The sequence below is a fragment of the Sinocyclocheilus rhinocerous genome, unplaced genomic scaffold, assembly GCF_001515625.1.
Source record: "Sinocyclocheilus rhinocerous isolate Xijiao unplaced genomic scaffold, SAMN03320098_v1.1 scaffold1084, whole genome shotgun sequence".
NCBI lineage: Eukaryota > Metazoa > Chordata > Actinopteri > Cypriniformes > Cyprinidae > Sinocyclocheilus > Sinocyclocheilus rhinocerous.
This window is the reverse complement of record NW_015656001.1, coordinates 642,788-655,910: the sequence shown is the minus strand read 5'-3', so window position 1 is coordinate 655,910 and position 13,123 is coordinate 642,788. Positions and strand designations below refer to the sequence as shown.

The following is a 13,123-nucleotide window of genomic DNA, read 5'->3' as shown; positions in this document are numbered from 1 at the left end:
TTTGGACAACTTTAAAGGCGATTTTCTCAATATTTAGATTGTTTTGCCCCCTCAGATTCCAGATTTTCAAATAGTTGTATCTCGGCCAAATATCGTCATATCCTAACAAACCATACATCAATGGAAAGCTTATTTATTCAGCTTTCAGATCTAGATGTATAAATCTCAATTTCAAAAAATTGACCCTTATTGCTGTTTGTTTTTTGGTCACATATAATATAATATTTAATAATAATCATATAATAATATTAAATAATAATAATCATATAATACATCAAATAATCTGACCAGACATTTCTGTAATAATTATGACAGACCTACTTTTATTTAGAAGATCTCTTGTGATGTTATGCGCTTGCTTTTTTCTACAAGTTTCTGTCTTGATTTTAAAAGTATGCTTATTTGATGTTTATGCAGTCAATTTTTTCTTAATGCAGTGCTTGATGTTTTGCAGTGGTCTTGGAATTTCTACTAACACGTAACGTGGGTGCAGTGTAATCTTGTCAAAAAAAAAACTGTCCCTTTCTTTTCATGGTAAACTTAGTTGCTTGGTGCACTTTTTACATTTGAAAATTAATAAAAAAGTGCTCAGATAAGAAAAACTATGAAATGTTAGCGTTCAGCAAAAACATTTACTCTGGCGTTTATTGATGAATTAACCCCTGGGTGGTTGCTTTGTTTTGGTGTATTAGAACACTGTTCCTTAACGACAGAGCAGTGATTGGACGTGCAGCAGGGTGGGGGCGGGGCTTAAAAGCAGGACAGTCCAATCATCATCTGCGGCACTCTATTTAAGGATCTTATGAGCTGCTCAAACTAATTATTACCATCTGCACTTTCAAGAGAAGCTGTTCTGTCATCCGTGGCCTAATTTCAGTGTGTTTATGTGTACAGCAGGAGTCTGATGAACTGCTTTTACTGTGGGCAAAGTGGATCCCCCCCCCCCCAGTGACTAGCTCCAAAATGAACATTAAAGAAGTTCATACTATTCATATCTTCTGAAGCCATACAAAATCTCTGAGGGACAGACTGGCATATTTTGTGGCATAATTACGTCCATCCATTTTCTATGCCCACTTATCCTATGTAGGGTCATGGAAGAGTTCTAGAGTAAAAATAAAGTTATTCCCTGAAATTATAGAAATTAATACTTTTATTTAGCAAGGATGCTTAAAATTGATCAAAAGTGATGATAAAGGCATTTATAATGTTACAAAAGATTTCTATTTCAGATAAATAGTGTTCATATCGATATCGGAATTATATCGTATCGACCGAAATTAAGAAATATATCGTGATATCAATTTTGGCCATATCGTCCAGCCCTACCTGAAGTTAATTGTTATACTATTTGCTATTTATTTTATTTGTAATAACTGCTTCATTTGTAGTATTTTATAACATTTGGAGCTTCACAGTCAAGGTCAGTTGTTCAAGAGCTGCTTGAAGATTCTTCAAAAATTACACGATTGTCGGCTCTGATAGCTTCATGGGCAGCGTGCTGACATATAGCGCCATAGTGCTTCGGGCATCCCGAGTTCGAGTCCTGGCTCGCAGACATTTCCCAATCCCGCCCCCCCCTGCACTTCGCTACCTGTCTAGCTACTGTCCTATCAAAATAAAGGCATAAAACGCTAAAAATAAATCTTAAAGAACAATTCCATGATTGTTCATTTTTTGGGTGAACTATTCCTTTAAAGGGGTCCTATTATGCTCTTTTACAAAGTCTTGATTTTGTTTTGGGGGTGTACTAGAACAGGCTCTCATACTAGGTTGTTCGAAAAACACATTATTTTTCACATATTTTACATTATTACAACACCTCTCTCCCCAGTCTGGCATGAATGGCTCGAATAGTTCCTGTATCAAATGAAAGCCCGCCTTCTGAAATAAGAACTGTGCTGTGATTGGTTAGCTGGGCCAGTGTGTGCTGTGATTGTTGTGATTGGTCGGGAAATGTCACGCCCCTTACCATAGCCGCATGCGAGCTTCAGTGTAAATATTGCGTCAAAATCAAATCAATTTGAGCGCGATTTAAACCTGGATGATTGTAACCACTCTAAGTTCGTCTGCCTTGGGAAAGCTAGCGTGTCTCCGACATAGTGATAACACTCGTTGCCTTCTCTAGTGCAGCTCAACCAGGTCTCGTCCCATTCGTCGATATTTGTGATATCACAAATCCCGGAAAATATGCGTTGTAGTCCAAACGAGTCGTTCGTTGTAGTTTTTGAAAAGTGATTTCTGCTAAATAAAATATCTCCTTTTGAATTGGCCTTTGAGCTTTGCAACTTCGCAGATCTTTTTTTATGCTCAAACAGCAACATTACAGACTAACTAAAGTTGAAAAAGTGAAAAAGCATAATAGGACCCCTTTAAGAATCAAGTCTGATTATTCTTGAGTCATTCTTGGCTTCGGTCTAAAGTGTAAAGAAGCGCTCCAGGGAATTTAACCCCAGTGATCAGCAGTATAAGATGCTTTCAATGGAAAGAATCTGCTAAACGGCGTGCTGAAGGTCTGAGCCAGGTGTGTAGCGCTCAATCTGTCAGCTCTCAGCTGCGTGTGCAGGAATGTGAAATTACGTCCCTCTTTATCGGATGTCGTCGTAAAATGAGGCATCCCATCTTGAACCCCTAACCCTGTCCAAGAGCTGAATGGAGCTGTTTGTTGAAGTTAGCTAGCAGTTGTTGTTTATTCAGGTTGTATTCGTGCTTTTGTTGCAACTGCATATTATGTTATCGTCATCTGTGTTGTGTATGAGGTTGTGTTGTTGTTTGTTGTAATTTAGTGGAGCTTGCTAAGGAAAACAACACAGTTCATACTTAGTTTGGTTTGTAAATTATACATAAGTGATACCTCAAGTGATCACCTAAAATTGCTTTTCTAGCTCTTAAGATGTATAATGTTGGCCGGATGTTGTAAATCAAATCCTGTAAACTTGGAGAAGGGAGTTGTATCTAGAGACCAGAATACCACATATTGACACGAGGCTAGCAACACACTAATAACCAGATACGGTCTAAACCTGGAAGTTTAAATCTAGTTAACCAGAAAGTGAAATTAGTGTACATAATAATAATAATAATGTCTTTTATATAATTTTCCAGGCATACGCTCGCTTTGCTGGAGCTCCGCTCAAAATTCACAAGATTTCTAACCCCTGGAGAAGCCCCACAGGTAAGCAGGCAAAGTTTTAACAATCTGTTTCTTGGCAAACACTCCACATTCATTAAGACGAACATTTAGCGTGTGCTTTAACTGAAGCACGCAGGCCTCTTCCTCTTTCCTGCCGAGCTGCTGATAACTTGCATCTGTATGTTTTCTCTTTCCACATTCTTGTCTGTCTCCGTTATTATTTTCCTTGGCTCCTGAATTCTTCCAAATTTCAGTATTATTCCATATTGAAGACCAATGTCCCTTCAGCAGTTTTATGTTGGGTAGACCCTTTGACTTTGCAGGAACAGCTTATGCACTACATTCACTTCATCATTCTTTACAAAGAAATTAAATAAAAATAAAGACCATATAAAGTATAACAGTTCATTAGCCTTATCACATTATAGCGGACGTATGATTGATACATTTTACAGCTACTAAAACCTTAATAAATAAACAAATTACTTAGTTCTTTAATTTGTTTATTTAAAAGATCATTTTATTTATTTGTATTTTTGGAAAAAATGAATACTTATTCAGCAATTATGAATTAAATTGATCAAAAGTTACAGTAAAGACTTAGTAAAAAAATTCTATTTCAAATAAATGCTATTCTTTCGCACTATATATTTATCAAAGAATTTTGAAAAACAATGTATCACGAATTCCAAAATATATTAATCAGCACAACTGTTCATTATGTAATATTATGTTTTCTAGAGATCACGCATTTCTATTTTTGATGTCCAGAGTGATAGTCGAATGTTTAAATGGACTGCGTCATTGATTATCTTTATAGGCCTATAGAAAAGAAATGTTTTTTTTAATGTTTTTACTGATGCTGATGTCTTCACTGAAGGTTCACTTCCTGCTCTCAGGACCAAAGATGAAGGCAGCTGCTCCCAACCCAGTCAGATCATCATTCAGTTGAGGAAACAGGTGATTATCTCTTTCCTCGCTGCTGTCATGGTCAAGTTTTGCTTTTCATCAAGCATTACACAAGTGTCCCTGTATATTTCACTCTTTATTTCGGGTTCATTCGTTTGAGAACCGCAGCCTTTCCAGTGATGCCTGCTGCCATTATAAAGGCTCCCCTAATTTTCTCATTAATCATGTTTGATTGCACAGTGAAGGTACCCATTAAATTTGAATGGAATGAGACACAATAAACATGTGTTTTTAGGAAAGGTTTTAATTAGGTGCATAATTAAAACCCTTCCTAGAAACACGTTTATAGTTTCTCATTCTACCAGCAGTAGTGCTGTTCTACCCAGAGCTGCTTACAGAGTCAGGAGCATACACAGATCAGATCAATGCTTGCAGATTTATTCACAAAACACTACACAACTGGAAATAAGTTAGCATTTTTGGACTTCCGGTTTCTTAGTCCCAAAGTCAATGGGTTTTTCTTGAATAGGTTTGATTAAATGCCTGAAATAATGTCTGTGATGGACTGAAGCAACTTTTATGTAATGCTACATTGTGATGATTTTAAGCTTTTACATGACTTGGAAAAAGGCTCTTGCTGACAAGTGGCTAAATGGGAATACAGAGGTTGTCAGAAACAGGAAAGCTTGCAAACTGTTCTAACTCGGACGTTCCAACTTGTAGATTTTAAATAAAGATTAAAAGATTTGTCAAAAGCGATCGTGGTGTAGTTTGTTTATAACAAACTTTACTTCTGCCTCTTGCATTCAAACAACAAAACAATGAACAAAATTTTTGATAATCTCAAACTTTTGCTGGTCACAGAGCTTATTTTCTGCAAGAATAAAAAAGCCAATGGAAAAATCTTATTGTCTGATGACAGCAAGTCTGGACTCCATAGTTTTCATTGGTCAAGTACCGCCCAAGAGGCCATCTGACAGACATGTAAAGCAACCAGTCACAGTTTGATTTGTTCAGTGTCGTATAGTAATACTGGAAATTTGTGTTTCAGAAATACAATGCAGACTATGATCTCTCGGCCAAAGAGGGCGCAGACACTCTGGCCTTCATCTCACTGCTGGAGGAGCGACTGTTACCTGCGCTGGTGAGATTCAAACACTGGACCTTGAAGAGCAAATTTTAGTGGGTACATGCTCAAACTCTCATCTCCCTGCAGATCTACGCTTTATGGATCGATCCTAAAAACTATGTGGAGGTGACGCGCCGCTGGCATGGAGAGAATATGTCCTTCCCGCTCAACTTCTTCCTGCCGGGCCTCATGCAGAACAGGCAGCTTGAGCGACTCCGCCTGATCCGGGGAAACAGTTCGCTGGAGGCGGGAGAAGAGGCAGAGAAGGAGGTTGGTGGGATTCTGAATATTGTGTTTGTTTTTGCTGTGCGATATGCATCAGATGGTGGGTGGGCCGTGTCTGTTGTGACACTAACACCTCCCTGAGACACCAGGGCGGCTGTTAGACTCCAGCCAGAGGCAACAGTGTTCTGGTCCCTGAAGAGGACACTGATAAACCAGCAGATGTGTGGAATCTGGGCTCAAACAGAGCAGAAGTTCCGTTCTGGCAGAGAATTCGATTTTATATAGTTGCTAGTCTGATGCTCTGCTTGTTTATGACTCTGTGAGTCACAATGTGCATGCTTGTGAACTGTTCACTACGGCTGAGCAATATATTAAATGTTACGTTTGCGATGATGCTTTTAATGCAGTATGAAAGGAATAGTCCACCAAAAATGAACTTTCTGTCATCATTTACTCCCCCTTGTGTCTTTCCAAACCTGTATGACTTTCTTTTTTCTACAGAACATGAAAGAGCATATTTTAAAGAATGTCGGTAACCAAACAGTTTTGGGCTTAATGTTTTTGTCCATACACTGAAAGTCAATGGGAACCAAACTGTTTGTTTACCAGCATTCTTCAAAATATCTTCTTTTGTGTTCTGCAGAAGAAAGAACGTCATACAGGTTTGGGAAGACATGAGGGGGAGAAACGAATGACATTTTCATTTTGGGTGGACTATCTCTTCACTAGCACATTCACACCAAGAAAGAAAACTACATTCGCTTCCACACCAATGCACGATGGTGTTCTGCACTTGTGTTATATCGTCTGCTGCTTTAAATGCTCAAGCTCTTTCAAGTTGAGTTCTGATTGGCTCTTCAAAGGTGGATTCTGGTTTTATCATTCATCAGCTGTAAAAAAAAAAATCGTTCTGAAAGTGATTTCAATAACGTTCCTTTGTGTCATTAAAGTTCTAACTGTGGTGTGGTGTTTTTTTTTTTTTTATGTTTTAGAATAAATGTTGGTAAAAAATACTATCATACTATTATTATATAAATGTTGGTAATACTACTATTATAATATTTATATACTATATACTATTTAAATACTATACTAGTATACTATTTTTAAAATGCATTGGTATGTTGATCCATGCGAATAGAAATTATTAAATGTATTTCTTGTTCATGGTTATTTGGTGAGAAACATTTTAACTAATGTTTTTCTTCTTGCATTTAATCCTTTTTAATCAAATCTCTTCAGTGGCTGTTTGGATAAAACAAAGCTTCCTCTAACTGAAAAAAAAATCGGTTACACTTTGTTTTAAGGTGTCCTTGTTACAGTGAAATTATACATTTAAGGACTGAGGAATATTAATTAACTACATGTCCTTACTATATGGTTAGGATTAGGGTTTGACTTAGGGTTACTTGCATGTAATTATGCATAATTTATTGTTATTATAATAGTAAGTGCATGTAACGTGTAACAACGACACCTTAAAGTCTCTTATCAGTTTGAGCCCGATTGAGACGCAGAGGATATTATTGAAGAGGATCGTGCAGAACCTGTGCAAGCATGGCTTTTAATGGTAGGCCTATGTTTTTTTGTTTGTTGTTGTCTCATACTTTTAGATACGCTGTTATTTGTAAATGCTACTGCTTCTGTTAGCTTTTAATATACGGTTTTATTCTGATTAAAGCTTTAATACAGTTCGGCAACCACGCGCGGCGTCCATGTTTAACGCTTCTCATAACTATAGTATGTGAAAATAAGTGTATTCACTGAGCTGATGATCTGAATGAGAGAGAGATTAAAGAGAGTGTGTAGAGCAGGGCTAGGCTGCTTTTGAACATTGATTTTGAAACTTGTGAATCCATTAGAATCGTTAGAAGACAGAATCGTGATTCATATATGAGTAGATTTTTATGTGCACCTCTAGTTTTCTCTTCCTCTTCTCTAAAGCAGCGCAGCATGGCCTCGCCCCCTTTGCTGCGTGTTCCCGGAGGCGGGGTTTATGTAAAATTCTGGGTTCTTGACGTAACGGACCCGGGAAGTAACTCGTTGTAGTCCCTTACCAGTCGTTTTTGTAGGCATTAAACTGCCAGAATTTTAAAAGACGATATCTCCGTTTGCATTGAACTTTCAGCTTCGTAACTTTGCAAATATTGTTTATGATCAAACAGCAACATTACACACTAACTAACATTCAAAAAAGTGAAATCGCAATCAACCACCCCTTTAAAATAAAGTGTTACCAAAAAATGTTTTGCAAAGCAAGTACACGACTATTGAGATATATAAGGCTAAATACTGAGATATAAAACAATGACTGATAAAAGTAGAGAAAACGAACATAAGAATCTATAATCTAGTTGTTTCTTCCACATCCTCTCAGTTGTTATTATTCTCTGTGACTCTCTCCATCTTTCCCTCCAGCTTTACCACGATGCTCTGGAGTGCCTCAATCTTCTCTCTCAGCGACTGGGATCGAACACATTTTTCTTTGGCGATTCGTAAGTGTTTTACACATCAAGGTTGACCTTTAAGCTTTACTCTCAGTTGATTATGGGTTAGGTTTAATATGCATTTGATGTCTTTGTGTGTGTGCGTTAAAGGCCCTCTTCTCTAGATGCATATGTCTTTGGTCATCTAGCTCCGCTTATTAAGATCCGGCTGCCTAACTGCCGACTGCAGCAGAACTTGAAGAATCTGGACAACTTGAACACATTTTGCTGTAACATCCTGAGCTTGTACTTCCCCAGCGAGAGTAAAGGTGGGAGACCAACAACCACAGTAAAGTGCTTGCAAAGAACAAAACAGCCATTGTTCTATCTGTAGAATAAGAGTCATTGAGTCCTCATGTTCGTGCCTGTTCTGTTTGCAGAGGGCGTCAATCGTCCGATGTCCAGCACACAGCAGGGGAGCGACTTTGACAACGAGCCATACAAGAGACGCAAGCAGCTGCTGTCAGTGCTGGTCGCAGTGGCAGCGATGCTGAGCTACGCTCTCTTCACCGGCATAGTAGCTATTGAGCATGTGCAGGAGGAGGAGCCTGTAGGCCCCGCCTCACTCAGAGGCCCCTCCCATGAGGAAGAGGATGAGTGAAAGTAGGACTTTTTAGTTGCACTAGGATGGTCATGCCTACATGGTGGAAGAAAACACAGGAACAACATATTGTTGGGGATTCATGTATTATTTATTCCTTGAGCTTTATTTGCTTGATAATCTTTGGTTTTATATCTTATTTTTTCCATAGAGCTGCACTCGTTGCTTAAATCTTTTGACTGGGTATATTCACCTGTGTTAGCTACAAATGCTAAGCTAAGTTTAGCTGAAAAAGCACTTAAAACTTCACCGTCGTCACCAACCTCACTGTTCATTGTGTGGACCAAAACATATATTACAGTTTTAAATAGCTTTATGATAATGAGAATGAGATTTACATCTCTTACGTGCTATTGCCTTATTTAAAGCTCTGTGTTTTTCTTTTTACACATTTTATTTGCTTACCTGCGTTGTTCTGCTCTGCTGTCAGTACTGGACTGCTGTTATATACTTCAGAGAGATTAATACTTATGTTAATGTGATGATCCTATTGAGTGAAATAGGAAATTACCAATATTTAATGATGTTAGAGTCTTAAAGACATACAGTAAATCACCAAAAACATATAATTTATTCGACTTCATGTCTCATTCCAAACCTGTGCGACTTGGTTTCTCGTGTGAAATACAAAAGGACATAGTATGTAAAATGTCAACATTGATTTCCTCTCAATTAAAGTGCAGATTTGTGCTCCAGAAGGAGAAAAAGTAGTTCAAACAACTTGTGATCTATTTTCTAAATATTCTGCAGCCATACTTTAGTTAATTTATATAATTATTCACTAAAAATATCCCTCTTGGCTATTGGAACTTATTTGCGCTATATATTCTTATTCAAATATGCATATGCATGTTAAAATTTGGATCAGCATGTTTGATCACATGTGAGAACCATTAGCATTTGGCATCACTAATTTGTGCATTGCACATTTGAATATTGAGCCAGAATGATTATTATGGCACATTGTATAGGAAACACTGACTTAAACAGGATGATTAAAAATATCTTCTTTTGTGACAATCATACAGGTTTACATCAACACAGGGGTGAGTTAAAGATGACAGAATTTTAATTTTTGAATAAGCGAACCCTTTAAACACTTTCAGCTTACTGCAAAGGATAAAGAGGAACTGTTTTACATTATTGAGGATTAGAAATGGCACTTGCATATTTTTTAGGAGAACGTAACAGATTATTAAAGCCAAAAGTTACTGTCCAAAGAAATCTTGCTGACAGACCACAAAACTGGCAAAAGATGTTTCAGTTCCTGTAACTTTCCATGAGGTCTATGGCAGTTAAACTAAGTTTTAACAGTTTTTTTTTTTGATCTAGTTAAACTGTTTGAAAGAGAAACAATGGATTAATGAAGATGGCTGATTTGGGTATTGTTACTTATTGTTTGTTGTCTTATTTATTTATTTATTTATTTTTTCTTCTAAGCATCTTTGTTTTAGACCATAAAGCTCCAAAACTAGTTCCCTGGTGTGTTGATATGTATGTATTCATTCATAGAGATGGAAAGGAAACTACAGATTGAACAGTCAGTTAATCTCATTTCACAAGGTGTTACGGGCTGTAAATATATATTGCTTATAGAGTTCTATTTTCATAATTTAATAGGCAAATAAATGGTCCTGAATAACCTTGTTCTGCAGTGGGTTTCTTTATTTTCTGCAGTTGCAATGCTGCATTGACACAGAGGGAGTTGCTGATTTTATCTGTTGCATTGTTGTAACAAGTGACCCTGAGCTGAGGACCGTGTGTGTGAATTGGAGGTTGTAAGAGAGAAAGATATTTGTTTCAAGCTACGGTTTACCTGCCGGCAGTGTTTCCGAGCATCAGAGCTGACTGAGCGAGGGCTCTGTGAATTGGTGCCCTGGGGAGACACAGCTGTGTGTTACAGCACCAGACTGGAATCCTTCTCTGGCTCCTGTTCGTTTCCTTGTATTTGTGTGTGGAAACATAGTGAACCCCCTTCCCAGCACTAGATCCAGAGAAATCAGGAGCTCCCCGAAGCCACACGACATCGTTTAATGACCTCAGAAGAATCATCTGGGAAAGAATTCCTGTTCAAGAAGGAAAAATGCATTTGGATTGTGCTCATTTTCCACACAGGGATTGAGACGGGGAAGCGGTGGGTGGGGTTATACAAGTCTGAACTATGTGTCATGGACCAAACTGGTTCTGGTTTTGTTCAGGGTGTAAAAGTTTGATTCATGACTCCATTGTGAAGATTTTGCTCAAAACTCATATTTTCCCTTCTGGGAAGAGGGCTGTTTAACAAGCTCCTCATTTAAAGTGCTTTCTGATGGTGCTTAGTACAAAAAGCTGAACAATTTTATTTATTTATTTTTTTTCTGCTTGCAGGGTCCAGTAAAGCTCAAGTATGACAGAACTGTTCCCCCGACACCTGCTGTTAAAAGCTGTTTCTAGGGAAACTCAGAGGTAATGAAAAATAAACATCACCCCAGGACAGACTGTCGGGACTGGACGCTGAAACTGAACAGCCCTCATGCTCTGCTTTGAAATATATATATATATAACTTTCATAATTAGTTACACTGACCTCTCTCAGGTAGTTATCAGTTAATATTCTTTATCTTTCCTATATATCAGCCTATATATTTTAAAGTAATTTCATTTCTTTGTTTTTAATTCGCGTTCACTCTTTTGCTGTCTTTAATTTGTATTCACTCCGTTTTGAGAAAGTTTGAGAACATCCTACCTCGTCCCTTTTCATTAAAGCTCTTATAGAAGAAGAGTCAGGGGACATGATTAGATTCGGTTATTCGAGGAGATTGTAGTAGCAGCTGAACAATTTTATTTATTTATTTTTTTTCTGCTTGCAGGGTCCAGTAAAGCTCAAGTATGACAGAACTGTTCCCCCGACACCTGCTGTTAAAAGCTGTTTCTAGGGAAACTCAGAGGTAATGAAAAATAAACATCACCCCAGGACAGACTGTCGGGACTGGACGCTGAAACTGAACAGCCCTCATGCTCTGCTTTGAAATGTCAACAGCATTTTCTTTCTTTATGCCAGGAGATTGTGTTTGCAAGCAGACTGGCACAAAATCAAGAGCTGACACTGGAATTATGAATTTGAGCAAGAATAGATGTCAAAGCCAGTGTTTGCATCTGTTCTTTTCACAATACAACAATTCTTATGGTATTAGCATGTGTATTATTTTATGTATTCTACCATGGAGTAAATACAAGGTCTTTAATAACACTGAAAAATGGTGTAGGATTTATTTCTAAACAATTGTCACTCAGAAATTGCTTGTAAATTTCACAAATAATTACAGTACCACATTAATGTGAAATTATGAGACTAAGACAGTATTTTCGTTCAAAACATGCTCCAATAAACTTTTAATTTACAGCGTGTAAAAACTTTTTTTTTTACAGTATTTACAATGTTTCAATATCGAAGAAGGCATTGATATCTCAGGGGTTTTAAAATGTAAAAAAAAAAAAACGTTAAAAAGTACATGCACTACTTCTGTCATAGACCTACATATTAAATGTATATCACAAAAATATAGATATTTAAAAAATAAATAAAAAATCTTTAAGAGCATTTGCCTTGCTACAATATTTTTAGTTTCCCGAGATGAACCCCGAGACAGACACTCGCTGCGTAATTTGTGCTACTTTAAAAAAAAAAAAATTAAATACTGTTTTTTTGTTTGCAAGAGTCAAACATATGTCCATGGCTGTTGCACTGGGATTTGAAAATGGCTTGTCAAAGTTAAACTTTAATAAACGTTCCGGTTTATTTTGGAACGCTGAACGCGTCCTTTGTGAACGCCCCCTTGAGTCTACGCGTGCTATCAATCTTGCGTGTGTGTGTTTTACTCGAGATTAATGTGTTGTATGATGATGATGAGGAGGGCGGATTCAGTTCTCAAAGCAGCTCATTCTCTCTTTCTGTAAACGCAGCTCTCTCTTTCCCTCTCTCTCTTCTGTACAGCGCAGGTTTGTTCCAGTGGAAATATTTCGTGTTTCAGTGCATCGCTGACGAATCTATTCTGGATATTTTCTGCATCACTTTTGCGTGAATTATTTGTAAACATGAAAGTTCCACTCTGTTTTTTTTTTTCAATGAATCAGTTGACCCATTTCAAAAACCTAGTCTAAATGATTAATTCACAAATAGGTCTGATCCAGTTCTCCAGTTCAACTCACTGACTTTTGATCGATTTTACTCATTTAAAATTTTTATTTAACCAACCAAATAACTTAACTCATTGGGAAGGAATGAAAACTATTAAGAATAATTAAAAATAAATGCCATGGATTACATCAGAATAATGATACATAATAGACATGATGTATTAGAAAAAACATCAATTCTAAAAAGCTTGCTAAGATAAAATAATGGAATTATTGGTCATTATTTAAAAAACAGAATTGTTGGACTTTACTGTGCAAGAGTCATATGGACTGCTTTTGTGGGGCTTTTATTGCTTTTCATTTTATTGGTCGTTTTGGTTGTTATTGGAGTTTGACAGCTGTGGTCACTATAAACTCTCACTGTACAAAAAAAAAATGAGTGAAATATTTCTACATTCTTGGAAAAGTAACAGTATATGCATTTGGAAGAACATGACATCATTCATTCACTGTTCCATTATTTC

The 13,123-nt window shown here is 37.1% G+C and overlaps 1 protein-coding gene across 2 annotated transcripts in view; it reads left to right on the top strand.

Moving 5' to 3' along the window:
• mtx1a (metaxin 1a) overlaps positions 1 to 10,958 on the top strand; it is a 15,761-nt gene extending 4,803 nt beyond the window's left edge. The window contains exons 2-9 of one of the 2 annotated variants that reach the window (XR_001637489.1): positions 3,106 to 3,175; positions 4,014 to 4,093; positions 5,094 to 5,186; positions 5,259 to 5,441; positions 7,815 to 7,891; positions 7,994 to 8,151; positions 8,263 to 10,617; positions 10,851 to 10,958. Coding sequence is in view for 1 of the 2 variants with exons in the window: in XM_016526482.1 (XP_016381968.1) it covers positions 3,106 to 3,175; positions 4,014 to 4,093; positions 5,094 to 5,186; positions 5,259 to 5,441; positions 7,815 to 7,891; positions 7,994 to 8,151; positions 8,263 to 8,483 (882 nt within the window). In the remaining variant the exon portion in view is untranslated. Of the gene's footprint in view, positions 1 to 3,105; positions 3,176 to 4,013; positions 4,094 to 5,093; positions 5,187 to 5,258; positions 5,442 to 7,814; positions 7,892 to 7,993; positions 8,152 to 8,262; positions 10,618 to 10,850 lie in introns of those variants that run through there. The other variant, XM_016526482.1, reaches the window with a different exon arrangement.
• Positions 10,959 to 13,123: the final 2,165 nt, after the last annotated feature.